The sequence below is a fragment of the Nelumbo nucifera genome, chromosome 2, assembly GCF_055504915.1.
Source record: "Nelumbo nucifera cultivar China Antique chromosome 2, China Antique-T2T, whole genome shotgun sequence".
NCBI classification, from domain to species: Eukaryota; Viridiplantae; Streptophyta; class Magnoliopsida; order Proteales; family Nelumbonaceae; genus Nelumbo; species Nelumbo nucifera.
In genome coordinates, this window is record NC_142650.1 from 87,084,265 (window position 1) to 87,106,804 (window position 22,540).

The 22,540-nt window shown below is 39.1% G+C and overlaps 1 protein-coding gene across 1 annotated transcript in view; it reads left to right on the forward strand.

The window, feature by feature from the left end:
* Positions 1–13,240, forward strand: part of LOC104606092 (rho GTPase-activating protein 7-like) — a 124,538-nt gene extending 111,298 nt beyond the window's left edge. The window contains exons 16-23 of the mRNA XM_010271138.3: positions 9,035–9,095; positions 9,194–9,277; positions 9,431–9,497; positions 9,877–9,989; positions 10,078–10,247; positions 11,940–12,009; positions 12,364–12,564; positions 12,878–13,240. Of these exons, the coding sequence (XP_010269440.2) occupies positions 9,035–9,095; positions 9,194–9,277; positions 9,431–9,497; positions 9,877–9,989; positions 10,078–10,247; positions 11,940–12,009; positions 12,364–12,564; positions 12,878–13,063 (952 nt within the window). The 3' untranslated portion in view covers positions 13,064–13,240. The remainder of the gene's footprint in view (positions 1–9,034; positions 9,096–9,193; positions 9,278–9,430; positions 9,498–9,876; positions 9,990–10,077; positions 10,248–11,939; positions 12,010–12,363; positions 12,565–12,877) is intronic.
* Positions 13,241–22,540: the final 9,300 nt, after the last annotated feature.

The window sequence follows — 22,540 nt, forward strand, 5'->3', positions numbered from 1 at the left end:
TCTCTCATTCTCCTGGGTTGCCGGGTTCGGTGAAATCCTATTTTTGTCTAAAAGAAAGGCAGTTTTGGCCTAGGGCAGTGATCCAGACAAGAAACACCCTAATTTTATCTTTATTTTAGTTTGTTTCTATTTAGCCAATAAAACAAGCTAGAGGTGAGATTAGATGGAACTAATTCTTTGGTGTGATCTCAATCAATTAAGATCCATGTCTATAGTGGAGGGCAATGGGGGTACATCACTAGCAATAAGAAACAACCTATGGAGGATGACCCTACCTATGAAAGGTGGATGTAGGAAAACTATACAGTTGTAGGTTGGTTAGTGAGTTCCATGCAACTTCATATCAGTCAACATTATTTGTGCATGGATATTGCAAAGGAGGTGTGTGATGGTGTCACAAAGACCTATTCCCAGAAATTGAATGTTGCTAGGGCTCAAAAAATGTTGTCAATAATCTTAGACCGGGGGAGAAGCCTTTAGCCGTTTAATTTTATATGTTGAACGGTAGGAGATTGGTTTGATGGAAATTGTCGTGTGGGGGTGCAATAAAAATGTTGAGACTCATAAGAAGCTAAGGGTTACCAATGAGAAAAAGATGTGGTGGGTGATTATTGCAAGAAAAAACACATGACGGATACTATTGGAAGTTACATCCAGAGTTTATACCTCTTAAATTCAAGAATAATAATAATAATGGTAAGAAGAATGGAAGTGGGAAAGGTGGAAATGCCAATGTAGCCACCTTTTCTGAGGTTGGGAAAAGGTCTAGTGATGGCGAATGCCTTGCCTTGTGCCTCACCTTGGGTGCAAAATTGCCTTTGTGCTTTTTTAGCGCCTTGTGCTTTTAAACCACTAGTGATGTTTATCCTATTCTTTTGTGTGCCTTTGGTTACACATATTATGTCCATATTCCCTGCTCTTAGAGACATAAATTTGAACCCATGGCTTGAAAATGTATTTTCTAAGGCTATGTTTGGTTTGAAGGAAAAAGTAGGGAAAGGAAGGGAAAGACAGGGAAATCTATATAAGGTTTGTAAAGGTTTCCCTACCTTTCCCTGCATTTTCCTTCAAACCAAACATAACTTAAGGGTATGCCTCCACATATAAAGGTTTCTGTTGTTTTGGTCATTCTCTTTAGGGGAAGCATTCCGTTGAGTTTTTTGCTTATCCATATCCTCTACCATCTCCTGTTGACTCTAGTGTTGAATCCTCTACAACACCCTTTATTCTTCTATTGCACCCCTACTCCACCACCTATTAGTCCTGTTTTCATTATTCATCCTATTGTTTAGAAGTGGTACCAAAGGAAAAGGCTACAACATGAACAAGTTGTTCTCCCATCTACAAATGAACCTTGGGCATTCCTATTTCTTGAAGAGAGGACATGTCCTTTACCACCTTTTCTATTACCTTCCTAGACCTTGACCTACCTATTGCTACGAGGAAAGCCAAGAGAAAATGTATAGCTCACTGTGTATCAAAACACCCTTCTTATAGTCTGTTGTCACCTTAATACTATTCCTTCTTAGCCTCTATTTCCTCTCAACCTATACCCAAGTTGGTTATAGAGGCCTTATCCAAGCCAAAATGGAAGGAGGCTGCGAGAACTAAAATAGAAGCACTTTGCAAAAATACTACATGGGATATTGTAGACTTGCCTATTGGGAAGGAACAATGGAATGTAAATGGATGTTCACCATCAAGTATGAAGAAAACTGAAGAGAGGAGAGCTTGAGAGTTCGGCAATAAGGGGCTGAGAATGAGAGTTTCGAACCTTCTCTCTCTCAGCACCCTAACACTATTTTATTAAGATATATTTGAATAATTACAAGGAGGCCCTTAGTTGGGCAAGAATTTACAAAGAACTTAATATAGACAGGATGGGCCCAGAATAAGGCCCATTACAGAAAAACATAAATAACAAGAAAGAATAAACAACCTATGGGCCATTCGGCCCATCTTCTCTACACTCCCCCTCAAGCTGAGCATAGATGTCAATCATGCCAAGCTTGCTAGTATCATGCTGAAGTTTTGCCTTGGGAATGCCTTTGGTGAGAAAATCTGCCAACTGTCCTTCAGATGTGATGAAAGGAAGACACACTTCACCCGAAGAGACCCTTTCCCTAATGAAGTGTTGATCAACTTCAATATGCTTGGTTCTATCATGTTGCACTGGGTTGTGAGCAATGTTGATGGCAGCCTGATTATCACAGTACAACATCATTGGCTTGTCATATTCAACTCCAATTTCTTCCATCAATGATTTTAGCCATAATAATTCAGAAACTCCATGTGCCATGGCCCTGTATTCTGTTTCAGCAGAAGACCGAGCAACAACCGATTGTTTCTTGCTTCTCCAAGAAACAACATTACCAGCCACCAAGCTGCAATACCCAGAAGTAGACCTTCTGTCATCAATGTTTCTGGCCCAGTCAGCATCGGTGTAGGCTCAAAGTTTCATATGATCATGCTTGGCAAACAAAATACCCTTTCCTGGGGAGCCCTTCAAATAACATAGGATTCTCTCTGTTGCTGCCATATGAGTGTCTCGGGGAGCATGCATGAATTGGCTAATGCAACTGACTGCATATGCAATATCTGGCCGAGTCATGCATAGGTACAAAAGTTTCCCAAGAAGTCTCTGAAAGATTCCTTTGTCTTCTAACAATGTCCCTTCTGAGGCTGAGAGTTTATGACTCGTATCAATAGGAGTAGCAACTGGTCTAGCACCCGTCTTTCCAGTTTAAGAGAGCAAGTCAAGAACATACTTCCTTTGGGAGATAAAAATCCCATCCTTGGATCGAGCCACTTCTATACCAAGAAAGTATCTCAATTCCCCCAAATCTTTAATCTCAAACTCTGTATGGAGAAAAGATTTTAGATCATGAATTCTTGAAACATCATTACCAGTCACTACAATATCATCTACATACACAATGAGGTATACTGCCAAAGGTCCACTCCTTTTCACAAAAAGAGTATGATCGGACTGTGTCTGCACATAACCAAAGTTAACAAGTGCTGTTCTAAATCTCTCAAACCATGCTCTAGTGGACTGTTTTAGTCCATAAAGAGATTTCTTCAGCCTGCATACCTTCCCTTTCATATCAGTTCCATACATCCCTGGAGGAAGAGACATATAAACCTCCTCATGTAATTCACCATTCAGAAATGCATTCTTCACATCCAATTGATAAAGGGGCCAATCAAAGTGAGCAGCTAAAGATAGAAGAACCCTCACAAATGTCATCTTGGCAACAGGTGCAAAGGTCTCTAAATAATCAATCCCATATGTCTGTGTATAGCCTTTTGCAACCAGCCTGACCTTGTACCTTTCAATGGTGCCATCAGCTCGGTATTTGATAGTAAAGACCCACTTGCAACCGACTAGATCCTTCCCCTCAGGAAAATCCACCACTTCCCATGTGTCATTCTTGTGTAGGGCATCGATTTCAGATCTCATAGCATCCCTCCATTCTGGAATCTTAAGAGCTTCTGACACAGACTTGGGAATAGGATGAGAAGCAACAGAAGAGAGGTAGGCAAAGTATGAAAGTGAAAGCTAACTGTAAGAAAGGTGCTTGGAAATGCAGTGTGCAGTGCACTTCCGTTTTCCTTTCCTAACAGCAATGGGAATATCAAGGTCAGGGAAGGATGACTCCAAAGGTGCTGAAACAGTACCTGTTGTCTCTTCTGTGACTGGAAGTGTACGAGGCTCATGTGTTGTAGGAGAAACAACCTGCACATTTCTGGATCTTTGCCTTTGATACACCTTGGGATTGAGGATAGGACGAGGAGGTAGAGTATTGGGACAAGGAGAATGGAACGACTGATCCACCCTTGATACATTTGAAGGAGAAGCAAACACATCAAGAGACTCAACAGGGACAAGAAGAGGAAGAGCAAACACCTGTGACAAATCCTCCCCATGTGGACAATGTCCTTCTGGAGAGGAACCATAAAAGGGGGAAAGCTCATCAAAGGTGATATCCATTGAGACATACCGATTGCCAGACTTTGGATCAAAACAACAATAACCCTTCTGTATGGGGGAATAACCAAGGAAGATACACTTTTGAGCTTTGGGTTCAAATTTATGCCTTTGGACACTTGGAACATGTACATAACAGGTGCAGCCAAAGACACGAATAGGAACAGTAAAAAGGTCCTTGTCCGGATGAAGAAGATTGAAGGGAGACTTAAACCCCAAAACCCTGGATGGCATACGATTTATAAGATAAGTAGCAGTAAGAACAGCATCACCCCAAAACCTGGTAGGAACATGTGAGGCAAATAAGATACTTCTTGCAACTTCAACAATATGCCTATTTTTCCTCTCAGCAACCCCATTCTGTTCTGGGGTCCTAGCACATGAGTTTTGATGAATAACCCCCATGTCAGAGAGATAGCAGGATAGGTTTTTCTCAAAGTATTCTTTTGCATTGTCAGATCTGAAGATTTTAACCCTGGTATCAAACTAGGTTAGAACAAATTCATGGAATTGTCTTACAAGTCTTGGAACTTCATCACGGGATTTCATCAAGGATATCCAAGTGAACCGAGAAAAGTCATCAATAAACAGGATAAAATATTTGTAGCCACCCATGGAGGGTAAGTGGTAAGGCCCCCACACATCAGAATGCACAATATTAAAAGGAAAAGAAGATCTTTTATTACTCAAAGGATAATTGTTTCTACAATGCTTTGACAATTCACAAGACTCACAATGAAGACTGGACAAACTAATTCCCTTAAACAGTTCAGGGAATAGATGACTCAAGGCAGAAAAAGACAGATGACCAAAACGACGATGACACAACATAATCCGACTAACAGACTCTGAAGAGACAGATCCGAGAGCAACATTCCCAAGATGATCAGTGCATTGTCCCGGAGTATCAAGCAGGTATATTCCGTTCGCCTCATGGCCACTCCCAATCACCTTCTGAGACTCCAGATCCTGAAAAACACAGTAAGAAGGAAAAAAAGTTACACAATAGTTTAGTGACTTGGTTAAACTACTCATAGCCAACAGATTTGTATTTAGTTTAGGTACATGGAGGGTAGAAGGTAGAAACAAGGAATCCGTAGCCTTGATGGTTCCCTTACCAGAGATAGGGGCAAGTGAACCATCAGCTAAAGTGATTTTATCACGTCCAGGAAGCAAGTCATATGAAACAAACAAGGTAGACAGATTGGTCATATGGTCAGAAGCTCCTAAGTGAATAATCCAAGGGATCTTGAGATTACCTGAAGTGGTAGCATGATTGGCAGAAGCCCTTATACCTGAATGAGCAAATGCTGAAGCAGCAGAAGTTCTTGAAGGGTTGGAAGGAGAGGTCACATCACTCAGCTGACTGATCATCTTCCCAAACTTTTCATATTCTGCTCTCGTGGCTGCCAACTGTGCAGAAGCAGACATCTCTTCACTATCTGGCCCGACGGCTACATTTGCACTTCCTGATCTTTTACTATTATGTTTTTTCTGAAACCGAATGGGAACAAGATTAGGATGTAATTTCCAGCACTTGTCTTTGGTGTGCTTTGACTTCTTGCAGTATTCACATATAACTTCTTTCTTTCTTGTGCCACTAGAAGTTCCAGCATTCCCTTTAGGTTTAATCCCCATATTGGCAAAGTGATCATTAATATCAGCCCCTTGAACCTGGATAGCCCTTCTGCTCTCTTCACTACTCACCAATGCATAAGCTTGTGACAAAGAGACACACTCCTTGGAAAGAATATTTTGTTTTGTGATATCATATTCTGGGTTTAGTCCAGTTAAGAACTCAAAAACCCTGTTCCTTTCAACCAATTTTCTGTAGGTCTCTGCATCATTGGTGGTGTCCCAAGTTACAGCTTCTATTAGGTCATTCTCTTGCCATAGGGACTTCAAGGTTGAGAAATATATAGCAAGAGGTTTCTCCCCTTGCCTTAAATTCTTTACATCACTTCTCAATTTATATGCTCGGGCCACATTGAGTTTTTGGGAATAGGTTTCTGCAACACTGTCCCAAATTTCTTTTGCTGAATTCATCCATAGGTAGTGTTGGCTGATTTGTGGCTGCATTGAGTTCACAAGCCACCCAATGACAGTGTAATTTTCTTGCATCCACTTCTCGTAGGATGGATCATCTTCTGGGGGGGCCTTCTTACTCCCGGAAATGAACCCCCACTTTCCTCTACTACATACATGAATCTTTACTGATTGTGACCATGCCAGATAATTAGTTCCATCTAGTTTAACTATGGTCACAGTCAATAAGGAATCACTTGGAGTCCCCTGAACCAGTCCATATTCAGCACCACTTTTGTTTTCAAACTCTGAGGAGTACATCATGTAAACACTCCAAATATGATTTCAGATGAACAGAGTTCAGCCGTCCACAAGAAAGCAACACACTGAGTTCAGCCGACCACAAGAAGGCAATACATTGAGTTCAGCCTTCAAGAAGTAAACAGAAACTTCTAGGCACTCAGCCGAAGTACCTTTTCAAATCTGGACTTCAAGGTAAATACCACTTGGTATTGCTGAAATAGCCCTTTTTACAAACACAGTGTGGGCAATAGAGATAACCCCACTGTCAAAAAGAAAAAAAAAGGCCTCAAGAACAGTTCGTACAGCCCCCAAAAACAGCCAAATATAAGTAACAATCCACAGCCTTGTTACAAGGATGTTTCGGCAGTTTTGACAGTCCAAGAAGGAGTGAAAAAACAGCCCAGAAATTTCTGGGTTAAACCAGATTCAATGGCAGCCGAAGGTAGTACGGAACAACCAGAGATTTTCGGACACTTCAACAGTCCAAACACAGTCGAAAGTAATACAGAACAACCAGAAAACTTAGCACAACTTACAGTTCGAGCTTCAAAACAGAACCGAGTTGTTCCCCTTCCTTTTTTTCTCTGATTCTTCCTGGCCACCGAACTACTTTCCAAGAGATTCTAGTCTTGGGCACTTCCAATGACCTCCAAGAATCAGGCAATACGAGCCTAAGCTTCCAGCCCTAGAATATTGAAGTTCGGGTATGCTCTGATACCATGAAGAAAACTGAAGAGATGAGAGCTTGAGAGTTCGGCAATGAGGGTCTGAGAATGAGAGTTTCGAACCTTCTCTCTCTCAGCACCCTAACACTATTTTATTAAGATATATTTGAATAATTACAAGGAGGCCCTTAGTTGGGCAAGAATTTACAAAGAACTTAATATAGACAGGATGGGCCCAGAATAAGGCTCATTACAGAAAAACATAAATAACAAGAAAGAATAAACAACCTACGGGCCATTCGGCCCATCTTCTCTACAAAGTATAATGCTGATGGTACAATTGGGAGGTATAAGGCTTGAATGGTTGCCAAGGGTTGTACACAGGTGTATAGAGTTAGTTATATGAAGACCTCCCCAGTAGCTAAAATGACCTCAATGAGAGTTTTGTTGTCCTTGGCAGTGAGTTATGTTTGGTTGTTACATCAATTTGATATTAATAATGCCTTTTAAATGGGGACTTAAGAGGTTTGTATGTCTCTTCTTTCAGGCATATATGGTAAGGAAATACAAGGCAAGGTGTGCAAATTGAAGAAATCCCTTTATGGCCTCAAGCAATCCCCTTGAGCTTGGTTTGGCAGATTTTGGACTGTGTTTCTTGAGTTTGGATATGTTTAGACACAATCTAACCATACCCTATTTGTTAAGAGGAGAAGTACTCAGGTTACCTTATTGTTTATGTTGATGATATTATAGTTACAAACAGTGGTATAGAAGAAGTTCAAGTACTCAAGAGCTTCCTTAATTCAGAATTTGATATTAAGGATTAGGGGAGTTGAGATATTTCTTGGGAATTGAAGTTGTTAGGTCTACAGATGGTATCTTCATCTCCCATTGGAAGTATGTGTTAGATCTTTTCATTGTGATTGGGAAACTTGGTCCCAAACCTACCTCTACACCTGATGCCAACCATAAGCTTTCAGCCAATGGTGGTGAGCTCTTGGCGGGCAAGGGAGTTTTCCTGAGACTTTTGGGGAAGTTATTATATTTTTGTATGACACGACCAAATATTTCTTGTGTTGTCAGTGCAATTAATCAATTTATGCATGCCCCCAAAGAGACATATACGGCTGTTGCAGAACAGGTTGTCTTACTTGAAGGGAACTCCAGGAAAGGGCACTCTCTTCTCTAAGCATGGACACCTGAAGCTAGAGGTTTTTATAGATGTCGATTGGAATGGTAATATTTATTATAGAAGATCTACATCTGGTTATTGTGCTTTGGTTGTATGGAATATTGTCTCTTGGAGAAGTAAGAAGCAGATAGTGGTAGCTAGATCTTCAGCTGAGGCGGAATATAGGGCCATGACTCTTGGAGTTTTAAAGTTTTATGGATTAGATCACTTCTAGAGGAGATGGGCATTGCATATGATAAGCCTTTGTGTTGTATTATGATAACCAGGGTGCAATTAGCATTGCTTACAACCTATTTTAGCATGATAAAACAAAACACATTGAAGTAAACAGATATTTCATAAGAGAAAGAATGGCATCAGGAGAAGTTTGTCTTCCTTTCATTGCCTCAGAGCTACAGTTAGCATATGTTTTGACCAAGGGTGTCCCTAAGGCAAGGTTACAGCACTATGTAAGCAAGATGGACATGATTGATACCTATGATCAGCTTGAGGAGGAGTATAGAGATGACGAGCTGAATGGGCTATAGCTTCTTTTTTTTTATTTAAACCACTATTTATGACTTACGGTTGTTGTTATAGGCCTGTTTCACTTTTATTATTACCTTTATTGTGTCGGCCGTGCTACTAAGGGTATTCATGTAATTGTATTCACATTACAATCAAAGAATAAAAGATATTTTAGGGGCTTGAGAGAGATTTGATTGTCTTTCTTCCTCCTTCCCTTTCTTCATTTAATTGTATTCACAACTCTTTTAATTGGAAAAATCATTACATGTTCTATTGTTCGATCTGTTCCCATTTTTGGGAACGCCATTTTTCAATCTGTTCCTACCAACTAATACTGTGGTTGGTACACAGGCTTGCTATTCAGAGGCTTGAGATCACAAAAAATGACTTACGCAACAGGATTGCAAAAGAGGTAAAACAAGTAGATAACCTCTTTCAACTTGTAGGCTGTGTACAGGGTAAAACAAAAAATGACTTTCTGCTAACATAGTTGACTATCTCTTCTATCAGGCCAAAGGGAATGCAATCTTACAAGCAAGTTTGGAGAGAAGAAAGCAAGCCTTGCATGAACGGCATTTGGCACTCGAACAAGATGTATTCAATTCTTTATTGTCAAGAACTCAATTTTTTTTAATTCACTTGTTGTGTGCTTCTTTTTTTTTTTTTACTTTGTACTAGAAGATATAATAATTTGGTCAAAATATTTGAGGTAGTGCTGTCTGATAAAAGATAATATACAATTTGAAGCATGTATTCAAATGTTCACTGCTCATAGTAGTGGTCTGTCACCTAGTTGTTGGTATAGATCAACCTGGTAGGAAACTATATTCTTCTCTCACTATGCATGATAGTTGTCATATTATATGGACCTATATCTACTTTCTCGATTTGGATGTGGAGAAAGATCATATCACATTTTTTTTAAATCTCAAGTCCTTGGGATCTGATAATGTTACTCACTGAAGAAGTAAGCTAAAAGAATAAAAAGATTAATTTTTAGTCTAGTTCTTTTACAATCAGTTGTAGAGTTCACCCCTGTTTGAATGTTTCTCCAGATTTGAATATCTAACTGAGTTGTGTACAGACTAAGGCTCCAATCATCTACTTCTAATTCAAAAATATAGTGTGTGAAGATAGTTCGGTTGCTTTAACTCATTTATGGACTAATTATATTATCCATACTACTATTGTAGGTTTAAGGCTACAAGAGCAGTTGCAAGCTGAGAGAGATCTTAGAGCTGCCTTAGAGGTTGGTTTGAACTTGTCTTCTGGACAGCTTTCTAGCTCCTGTGGAATGGATTCCAAGGTCTGTTCTTGTTCTGTTACAGTATTTTGATTTTACATAAGAATGTCTTTATTGATTTACATGCTTATGGCATATGACTATTGTGAAGACTAGAGCAGAGCTGGAAGAGATTGCCCTTGCTGAGGCCGATGTGGCCAGGTTAAAGCAGAAAGTTGCAGAGCTCCATCTTCAACTTAACCAGCAGTGCCAGCATCACTATGGCTCTCTTTCAGATGCATGTGACTGTTATCAGCACATCCAAAATCTTCATCCACAGCAGTGAGTTTTAATTATTTTATTCTGATTTGTTCATAGCTTTCAGTGTTATTATAACTTGTTTGTGAACAAGAATTTTTCTTGCATAGATGGAATCTTGTAGGCACACTGTATTTAGAAACTTGGTTGTGCCTTATCTTAAGTAATGTTCTGAAAATTATAGTTGTATCGTTAAATTGTATAGAGGTTAAATAGAATCATGTCATCTGTCATAATTCATAAGATTGTCTATTTTTTATAAGCTTGTCAAATATATATATATATAGTAGAAGTTTAAAAATATGGAAAAATGAGTTTACCCCATTTTCAATCTACATCGACCTATCCACTAAGGAGATGTAGAGAGTGCAACAACCAATGTCTGAACGGATGTAGGAGAGACATTAGATATTTCAATTATGTCGGGACATAACCATGGCTCAGCACTTGGCCCTTGTTTATTTGCAATAGTCATGAAATTGACTAAACATTTTTCAGGCGGGAGTTCCCATGGTACATGTTGTTTGCTGATGATATGGTATAGATTGATGAATCCAAAGAATGATTAATTGCAAAGTTAAGTTTATGGAAAATATCTTAGAAGCAAGAGGTTTTAAAATAAGGAGTGGAATCAGGGTAAACTTGGGATTGGAGACCAATAGGTATCTCAATGCAATGTCTTCCATTACCCTGGTTTGATAATATCCATAACAAGGGAGCAGCTCCAATAAGTAGAAAGGATAAGATTAGAAATGAATTTATTCCTTAAAACCTAGGAGCAGCTCCAATAAGTAGCAGACCCCATATAGTTGGGACAGGGCTTAGATGATGATGTTCCAGCTATCTACTAAGTATGTTTAAACATCAGGCAAGATTCCTTTTTCCCTCCATTTTCTTGATGCTTTAAAGAATTCCTGTTTAATTGTCTCGCCCATGTGAATATCAAAGGCGAACCAGCTAGTTAATCTCTCTCTCTCTCTCTCTCTTAAACTAACCCCACCTGCTACCCTGTGGGCTCCACTGTCTGTTCCACTCTCCACCCACATGTCATTAGTGCTGGGGTTTCACTACCTCAAATTCTATGGGTCCTGTGGGTCATGCCAATTTTTTGTTCTCTTCTTGATGTGAAAATGCGCACAGTTGTGCTCTCTATAGATGTATTTTACACCATGCATCTGGAAATTGTGAGTTGGACCACGTTGATCGACAGTTTTTGGATCCATCTTAATTAAGACAATCTTCCTGGTAAATGGTGTAGGATGTATGTACTTTAAGGGGTAAGATGCATTGCTTATAGTACAATTATTGTTAATGTTGTTATTGTTGTTATTGTTATTATTATTATTATTATATTTTAAGTAGAGGGACTGGGCCGAGTGGGCCCTAGTACTTGTTTATATTTTAAGTAGTGTCCTGTTTATATTTTGTGTTAATGGGCCTTTTCATTATGGGCCTGTTAACTTGTTTTATTTTCTTTTTAAGTGTTTTATGTGCTGGCCACCCACTTAAAGGGCAGAGATGTAATTAGTCTTAGTTAAGTAAGATTAAATAAAAGATTAAGTAGCCTCATTTTTATTATTACATTGAAAGAGGATCCCATGAAGAACAAGTAGCCTCATTTTGGATCATATCACTTCCATGTCCATTTTTTTTTTTTTTTTTTTTTTTACTATAAGTATATTGTTTCTGCATTTGATCAAGAATTTATGTCTGCAGGAAGTTTCTTCAACAAGATTTTGATACGACCCTTGCCGTCTGCAACCATGAAAGGAAGCAAAGAAGTGAAGTATGTATAAAATTTCTCTAATTGCTGATATTACTGTTTCATGCCATCTAATAACTATAACACGTTTACACGATCTAGATCTCATTCATCAAATTTTGAAGCAAAAAGAACATCGAGAGGATGCACTCCTGACCCAAGTTTTGTGCAATGAATGCATTTTTTTTGGAACAAATTTGTTGTTGTGATTATTCATAAAAAAAAAATGTTGTTTTTAATACTGTTGTTGTGATTGAATTTTATTGTAAGAGCATGATGTGATACACCTTTGTGGGTGAAGGTGACCCCATTTATTTCTGGATTACCATACGAGATCTTTCTGACTCGTCCTTAAATTGTCAAAATACTTTGTTTTAGGAGAGCTCATCTGGTGGGGACTGGAGGACCATCGAAGGTCAAGTATTACCGTCTCCCAGTGGTAGCTGGCAGTTTTCACGTAAGCAGTGTATGAACCCTACAAGCCTGAGCGATTTAAGTACAGAGGCATCTACAAGTATTAATATTGATGAGCTCTGTAGAATTGATTCCTGCATCCTGCCCTCGTCACGGACAGCAGAGGTAAGATTGACATTCCATGTCCAGTGACACCATGAAATGCCATGGCTGTTAAAACTTGTGTATGAAATTCATTCTAAATCTTTTTAAAATTCCAATGGGCTACACAACGGGGAGTAGCCTGTCCCACAACCTCAAGGCCTCGAACAACCTTGAAGAGGGTGGGAATCAATCCCGGGCTTGTTGAACTTGAAACTAACAGGAGAATTTGGCAACTAAAGTTTACTCGTTATTGATCAAAAAGAAATCAGTTGCCACCACTTCTAGAAACTTGGTGCTTTATAAAATGGACTGTCATTTGGGCTGCAATTCACAGGGGATGGAATATTTGAGGCAGCCATCTGTAGCATCTTCCGCCTTGGTGGAATTGACGACACGTCTTGACTTCTTCAAGGAGCGGCACTCCCAGCTCATGGAACAACTCCACAATCTTGACTTGGGCTATGGGGCGACTTCTCCACCGGGCTTGCTGTACAAACCGTCATCCCCTTCATGGAATTAAAAGGGATGATACCTGAAATGGAAATGTGATTTGAGAGAGTGAGCTTTTGTATATTCTTGATATTTCTGCATATATCCTTTGTAATACTTTGCTGTTTTGCATCTTTCTCTTTATTTGTGGGAATGTGTTGGAGTGCTGTTCCTGGAAGGTTTTCTTAATTATTTAATTATTTTCTCATCTTTTTCTTCATTTTCTTTCTAATGATTGATGTAGGCATAAGAAATATTCTTCTCGTGTATCAATAGAAGGGAGGGGGGGAGATATTGTTAAATGTCTTCGAGAATGCTTCAAGTACCGACTGATGAGAACAGAATAAACAAGAAAAATGTCAAGGCAGTTTTATAACGTTCTCTCCCTTCTAAGAAAAGCTTTCTTCTAGTATTTTCATCTGATGTGAATGTCTATGTTCAATTGTTTCAACTGTGCTAAGGTTTCTACCGTCTAACCATTTTGATCATATGCTCATAGTTTCCAATTAAAATTTGATGGTGTTCGGCTTTCTTTGCTTTTCTTTTTCTTCAGCAATGCACAAATACAATGTTGTTTGGTAGTGGCAATGCTGACATGGTTTCGTAGAGACAAATCAGACAATGTTGATGATCTTCTGCGCACAACCCTCCCCACGTTGAGTGTGTGCCACCTGTCTAACACAAGATGCAATTCCTACATGTTCAGGACTAATGGGATGGGCTCATCCCCGTTAGTTCCTGTTGTCATTTGATGACATCTGAACCTCTTACCCAAAGGCCCCAAGTCATCTGCCTACTTGTGTTATTTCTGATATTAACGAAGCTCCTCACTTGAACTCAATCTAGCTGGCTCTCTTAATGAGTCTCCTCTAATCATCTTTATGACTTTTATTCTTCTGGCCGACATTTAGTAGGAATGATTATTTATGGAGCTCATCTAACAATACTTGGTCACTAACCAGAGGAGACAAGATGGGACTTTCCACTTAAGAAGTTAAGAAAGATGGAATGATTAGGTATAGGAGCTCATCTAACAATCTTGCTTTGGGTTTCAAGATGGATTGGCTAATATCTCAAACCAAGGCAAATTCATTTCACATACCCTCATCTAATATGTCTTTCTCCTTGTCAGCCCTTGCATCACCCATGCCCGCTCTCACAACCTTTAAAGCACCACTTCAACTAGCATCCTCATCTTCTAAATCAGCTATTCAAGGATGTTCACCTGGTTTTTTTACATTTGCTAAGAAACCATTAGTCATATCGCTCATTTTTGGAAACTTTGTCTCATGTATTTTCATTATCTAAGCCAGCACCACAAGCTCCACTACTTGCTCCAGCCTAAGCAACACAGCATGACTAGCCATCGCAAAAGAAAGAAAGAAGGGTACTCACCCAATTATCATGTTTTCATGCCCAATTGTTACATTTTCTTGTTTTGAAGGGATATCTTTAACCATTAAAATGGAAATCACCCTTAGAACCGAAGCAAAGAAAATATGATACAAGTGCATTCTGCGCTTATCACCAGGGACCTGGGCATACTACTAATCATTGCTGGCCACTGAAGTTTGCTATTCAAGTTTCAGCGATGAGGGTGTATTTGATCCCACGAAGGAAACTCCAAACATAGCACCACTAATGCCTAAAAAGTTGATTCATTAGAAAATCTCATCAATTTTGTTTTGCTGCATTAGGACCTTATTTTTTAGTTATTCATTTCTATTTTGATTTTACTTTTGGTAATTTGGAAATAAACTTAATCATTGTACAACTCATATTTTGTATTAATGGAAGTTTTTACTTAGTTGTTTCATTTTATTGTTTGGCCTTTTTACATTGAATAACACAATGAATTTTAATAAGGGGACTTTTTAGCCTAGGAAAGAGATAAAGTTGCCATTTCCCTTAGGAAGATTGTACGAGCATGACTTTCTTGGGAAATGTCTAAGGAGGGAGGGCAATCATATCGGACCAAAACAGCAATGTCCATTCCCAAGTGTGTCTATAGATGAATCCATCACTGATAGCTCAAAGTCATTGCAATAGGGTATGGACTCCTTTGTATCGTTCCTTGAGCTAGCATAGAATGAAGGTGTCATATTAACTTAGTGCATTGTTGATTAATCAGGGGAGGGACTAAAGACCCTTATTGGTCGTTTTTATTCCCCCAAACCCCTTGCCATTGTTAACACCGCTAGTTAGCCATTTGAGCTTATTCATTGGACTTTCTTCTTTGTTAAACCAATCAAATTCCAAGGATGCTTCTTTCCAAAGGCTAGAAAAGGTTTTTGAAAGAAAAAAAAAAAAGAAAGGAAAAATGGAATAGAATCACTCTCATTCACAAGTATAAAAGTTGTTAAGTGACATAAATACCCTTGAGTTACTTAAAAGCGAGTTGTGTTTGACATGTATTTCTTTTCTATGTATTATGCATTTAATGGAGAGATGATGGAAGGCCCTTTTTTGGTCGTTTGCTTTATCCGTTTTTACCAAACATCTATATTGATCATTCCACTAGTTGTCCCTTTGAGCCTTTGTAGAAACCATCCCTTCAAATAAGCCCTCCCAAGAGGTGGATGTCAAATGTTCAGTTCTACGTGTGAAACTTAATCAATTAAGAAGAAACAAAAAAAAAGAAATGAATATGAAAATTGGGGCAAATGCGCAAATTAAAAAAAAAAGAAATTAAGTTGCAAAGATAAACTGGGGCAGCCCAACTGTTGCGAAAAAAGAAGATAAGAGAAAGTAAGAGCAACTGGGGAAGATATGATAATCAAATCGATAAGATTTTGTCTAGTAGTGACATTCGTTCTCGGTTTTTTTATTTTTTTACTTTACCTATTTGCATTTCATCATACAATAAAGTCATCCTTGATCACTCAGGTGCATAACCCATAGTATTTAAAGACATGAAAAGCAATTTGTTTTATTTATGACTACAGGAGTGTTCAATTGAGGAAAAATAAGAGTATAAGAGCATAATCTTAAATAAAGCCCTATAAATTGATCCAACCATCCGATACTCATTGTAGTTTATGTTTCTTGAGCCCTTTATTATTTGTATCAAAACCCTTAACCTAGGCCACGCTTTATCCTAGTCAGAATTAGAGAGAGGGAGAGAATGGGGAGATCGGTCGCCATCGGTTTGAGTTTCGTCGCCACAAGGAAGAGGATGGTGAATAGTGTGAAACAATGGATTTTAATGGATTTCAGCAAATTCTTCAGATTAGGTGAACAAAAAACAATGGATTTAATTTATATAGGGTGCTAGGGGCATTTTTGTAATTTTTTAAAAGGTTAGTGTTTTTTTTTTGTAATTCTGGGATATTTGGGCCAAACCGGGTCTAGGGGTCAAACTAGGGTTTTTGGTTCAATGATGAGGGGTTTTGGGTTTATGATCAAAGGGTTGAGAAGGGTTTTGGGTACAAATAGAGGTTTTGCATGTACAGGCTAATATAGGATTAGCCGAAATGAAATTTTTTAGATGAATGGTAACCAGGGTATTTTGGGCTGAAATTTGGCAAGATGGGGGTTTTTGGACATTCTAGGTTGATTGGTAAGGTCATGGTGGCCCAACTGGGCTCGGATTCGATGGATCCAAAAAGGGCTTGATTCAATTAATCTTGAGCTTTTAAATGGAATCTTGTTGTGATGAAGGGGTAAACGAGGGTATTTTGGTTTAAAATTTTACAAGAGGGTATTTTAGAGTATCAGGGATTTGGTTGTAGTGTTTGATCGGTCCAGGGGTGTTAAGATCATAGGAATTTGAGTCAACGATAGGATCCGAAATGGAATCTTAGTTTGATAGAAGGGTAAACAGGAGAATTTTGAGTTAAGATTTGCAGAGTAGGTATTTTGGGAGGTCTTAAGTCTTGTGATGGTGTCTAATTTGAGGGCCAAAGTGTAGATGGGGGTTGATCGGAGCCATCGGGTTGGTATTGGGTAGATTTAGTAGTGGATTTAAGGGTTTTTAGGACAAAATTTAGGTTCTTTTGGTTTTTTTGGCATTTTGGAGGGATCGAAGGGCTTGATCGAGTGTTTGGGGTAAATTAGAGGTTTAGGTGGTAGACCGAGCAAAAATCGAGTGCTGACAACTACCCCTCTTTGTTGTGAGTTAGGAAACTACGAAACAATAAAGACCAAAAGAAGCACACAGAGATTTTTACGAAGGGTAGGATCGGAAAAGGGGCAAAAAAAAGAAGGAAGAATGATCGAGGTGAAGGAGAAAGGTTCCTATGCAGCATCATTCCATCATGTATAGGCCATTTTATTTTTGGCAAAGTGACCTCTCCTAGGTATCAAGAACCTTCAGAATCAGGGTACAATTGTCGTAAAATAAGACACTAAAAGCAACTTGTAATGTGAAAATTTACTTTTGGCAAAGTGACCCCTCCACTGAAAACAATTCAAGAACAGGATATTTAAGCTCACCGCAAAGAAAAATCACCAAAAACAAGCATATGAGTTCTTCTGAAAACATTTTAAAACTTTCGTAAAACATTTTGAAAACTTTGTCAAAGGTTTCGGGTTAATATAGCATAATTGCTCTTTTGACACAACACAATGTGAAATAACCATTACAAAGTCTTAAGCATAGAGGTTGATATGACCAACGGAATACAGACGCGGGTCAAGGCATAGAAGCTTATATGACCAACAGAATACTAACGTAGGTCAAAGCATAGAGGCTGGTATGGCCAACGGAAGATAGACATGGGTCAAGGCATAGAATCTGATATGACAAACGGAAAACCGACGTGGGTCAAGGAGTTATAGAGGCTAATATAACCAACGAAATACTAACACAGGTCAAAGCATAGAGGCTGATATGACCAACGGAATATAAACGCAGGTCAAAGCATAGAGGCTGATATGATATGACCAACAGAAGATAAATGTGGGTCAAGGCATAGAAGTTGATATGACCAATAGAAAACCAATGTGAATATCATCAATGAAATTGGGATTTAAATGCTTTAACTGACAAATCTCCAATCAAGCTATGAACCCAAGAAGTAGAACACCTAAGTGTGAGATAAACAACCGAAAGGATTTTTGGAAAATAAGGCAATGGTTTGCACGAAAGAGCTTGGAATAACCAACTTATAAGCAAGCAAAGGATATGATGACTTGGTAGAGCCAAGATAAAAGTTGAGTATGCACTGAAAATGTTAAAACATCTCCTCAAGTTGTGGTACAATGAAATAATCAATTATCAAGTGCGAGCATCAAGGAAACAACTCATTTGGGATGGAAATGAAGTCACCACCCATCAAATTTGGAAGTGGAGGTGATGAAACCTCCGAGAATCGCATTAAAACGCGTTTTGGTTCAATAGTGACTCCAAAGCTCGAGGCACTGGCTAAACCAGTCCAGGTAAGACTTGGATGGGAGAGGGAAGGGGTTAGGAACCCCTCTCCCGAGTCCAATAGGTGGGGCCCACATGGTAATCCTGAACAAGCATGAACATAAAAAATCAACTAATAAGGTAAAGAATGAGAAAGAGAACCACAAGAACAAGCCAGGAAGAAAACTTTTCCCTACATTTATTTATCTATATATTTTTTGTTTTTTTTTGTTTTTTAAATATTATTACTTTTTTCTTATTTTTTTATTTTACTTATTATTTGTTATAATTATTTACTTATTTTTGCTTTCTTCAATTATTTTATGGGACTATTTATTTTTTATTCTTTTTTGTTTTCTAAATTTTGGAGTCCTTTGTATTTTTCATTTTTATTTTTATTTTTTTCTCTTTCCTAAATTGTTTTTAAGTTTTTTATTATTATATTTTTTTACTTTTAATTATTGTTCCATTTGTCACATGTATTCTAATTTATTGATCCCAAAACCCATCATCACATATTTTCAACTTTCTATTTTTCTTCATCTTTTTATTATTATTTTTTATGATTATATTTATTTCTGTCATCACTTCATCAACCGGGCCTGAATCAAACAATCCCAAAACCCATCATGTATTCTAATTATATACTGAGAGGTTTCATAAATTTTAACATAATCAGAATCTAACCTATCAACTATATAGCAAACAGTATTAGAGAAGGAGAACAAATTGCTACATATCTAAGGAAAACAACAATTCAAATCTCTAAACAGCTAGCAATTTAGGAACAAGCCTACAAGATAATAGCAACACAGGAAGAAAAACTATAAGGGGATTGAATGAAAGTCCAGAGCTTACCGGAGCCAGTTCGGCGGAGCCTAATCACCTGCTCAGTCGGCCTTCCCTCTCCCCATATCCCAAATGCTATTATGGTACAAGAAAAAAAACAAAAGGAAAAATGAAGACTAACTACATAAGGCAGATGAGAACTTACCTAAATTTGGGGTTTCGGCCTGAAATTATGTGGCAATAGGGAGATGAGAATTGGTGTGAGAAATTGCAACCGGGAGATCCAAATAGTTACGATGATAGGTGATGCGTATTTGCTACACTAGCAAGTGCACTAACCGCACAACTAATAGAGTGATGAATAGAATATCATTTCCTACGAGGACTTATGCAGCAACTACTAGTAGTATATCAGCCTACTCTTATCTGATTAGCCGAATTGTAAATCTAATGCAAATCTGAAATCCTAACTAGCAAACTACCTCTAAAATGTTGGATCAAACACCTTGCAAGCAAATTGAGAAGACAAGCTAACTATGCACAGAATTGATTCAGTAATTAGATCTCTAGGTCATTCGATTATATTAGGATTCAGCCTTAGTTTGGTGAAACCCCACGGCAATGAACAACCTCTCTCAAGCACATGTTCATTCTATGCATAAGTGATGATTCTTCTATCTCTAGCAAGAATCTAATCCCCATGTATGCATTAAGATCTAGAAATTCTAGGGCATCATTTCAGATTGAATGATCACCAACCGAATTGTGCAAGTTATCTCTAACCTTGCACTCAATTCGGTTCTTGATTAGCAGATCCGAATTTCTAGACTCCTTCTCAAACAATCTAAAAACTCCAAGAAAAAAGAATAGTTTGGCCAAACAGAATCGAGATTGCCTAAATTCTTTCTCAAGCAATTCAGACATTACAAAGATTAAGATCAATTCGGCTAGCAGTTCTAACAATTAAATTTCTAATCAAGAAACATCAAAATTGAATCTAATCCATTCGAATAACCCTAGAGAACTAATTACAGATCTGAAATTACATGAAACATCATTCAATTACAGCAAGAAAGATTGAATTAATGGAGAAAATAAACATGAAAGCCCTAGCTGAATTCGATTACCACTTGTGCAGAAATCAAGGAAGAAGACAACCTAGATTGATGTCTTCCAATGGCTTCTTCTCCAAATTCGAAATTAGCTTCTTCTTCTCTTGAATATTATTGAATCTTCTACTTTCTTCTCCTCTCTTGCGCCTATCTTTCTCTTCTCCCCAAAATGATTTCGCCCCAAATGGTTTTTGACCCCAAAAGGTATTCAACCCCCTTTCCCCTCTTTCTCTTCTCCTTTTATAGCCTTCTCTTCAGCCCCTTTCTCTCATCTAGAAAGTTCTCTCATCTAGGAAGTTCTATCATCAAGAAAGTTTGGCGCCTTTAGCTTCTCTTGAACCTTCTAGAAGTTGCCGCCCCTAGCTTCTTTTGGGCTGCTCTTGAGCTGCAAATGGGCCTCCTCCTTGTTGGGCCGAATTGGCTCCCTTGGAATGCTATGGCTAGGCTCTCTCTTTGGGCTCCCCCAAAGATTGTTGCATGGGCTTTGAGGGCCAAATAGCCCTCTTTTGACCTCTCGGCTGGGCCTTGCTCCCAACTGGGTTGTATTACCTCCAATTTGGCCTCTTTTAGCTTGGTTTTATGTTCTTTTTCCCCTAGACTTGTCCCCTTTGATAATTTCCTGAAATCAAGCTAAATTGGGGTAAGAATTCACACAAATCAGCATCAAAACCATGCATAAACACCAGAATTTATATGTAAATTGTGCACACATCAATAGGTAGTGTGACTGTGTATGTCTCTATCTGAACCAACGATCCATTCAAACAAGGAACGAACTAAGAGCAAAGGATTCGGGCAATGATACGTTCGAATGAGAATTGGGGAAGGGCTCTGATGAGGGGTAATTTGGTCCTCCGAATTACATTATGACACGTGGCCTTCAAGCGACACCTCGGATCTAAGCAAGAAAACCAGCTCAACAAGTTGGCCTAAAAACACCTTGCCCGAGCTAACAGGTCTCCCAACAGCATACGGTGACCTTCCTCAAAGACCGGTCGAGCTATAAGAACCTGTGGCGACCTACAAGGCGAGCCTACTGACTTGTCTCATAGATACGTTACCATCCCAAGATCTTCGGAGTACTAATGAATCGACCGTTAGGACGGCCTACTGCACCGCACGCATCAGAGTTAATCAAACGGACCATAACCCCCACGCAGATTATGTAACCGACATAATTACTCTCCTGAGCGAGCGGAAACGGCTCCGTTAGAACATGAGACCCATTGTGAGAAGACTCAAGTCACTCACATCTATATAAAGCCTTCATTCTTACCAACGAGGGTATGCACAATTAAACTCTCAGACTCTCTTATCTCCAAAAAAAACTCTTAAACAACTCTCTAACTTAAGCATCGGAGTACCCACCCCGGGTAAAGACAACCCGGGCACTCTAATTCTACTTCTCTTGCAGAACATAACTGCTCGGCCCCTGACAAGGCAAGTTTCCGAATCAGCGTCTGAGTCATCAGGCACGCGCGAGCAGTGTCCAACATGGCGGACTCCCAAGCCTCATATTGTCCATTCACTTGGTTGACCATGAGTTACGAGTCATTGCAAACTACAAGGTGTTTAGCCTCGACTTCCTTTGCTAGTGATAACCCGGCTATGAGTGCCTCATACCCGGCTTCATTGTTCGAAGATCGGAATAAGAACTGGAGCGCGTATTCCAGCTTTACTTCGCTAGGTCCATAGAGGATTAACCCAACTCTGCTTCTGCTTTAGTTAGACGAGTTGTCCATGTGGAGGATCCAGGGCTCCTCATCCCAGGCCGGGTTTTCTTGAGCTGGGGCAAGTGCCACGCTGGTTGAACCCTCCGAAGTGGTTGCTAGCTCAACCAAGACCTGCGCCTTGATTATTGGTCGTGGCTCGTACCGGATGTCATACTTACTGAGCTCGATTGCCCACTTCGTAAGTCTCCCCGAGAGGTCGGTCGATCAAAACTACGATAGTGTGAGCCTGGAAGTAAGGTCTTAGCTTTCGGGCTTTCGGATATCGATGTCTGGGTATCTAGTCTCAACAGCATGTAGCACTTCACTTACGTTGTAAACAGGTCGCTAAACTTTTTCTACTTCTCTAATTAGGACCGAGTTGACTACCTCATCACTCACGGAGTGGCAGAGCTTGAACTCGTCCCCGGTCTCAGGTTTGATCAATAAAGGTGGCAAACTTACGTACTTTTTCAGCTCGTCAAAGGTGAGCTGACACTCTTTGGTCCACTCAAAGTCCTGGTTCTTTTTTGATTGCTTTAAAAAAT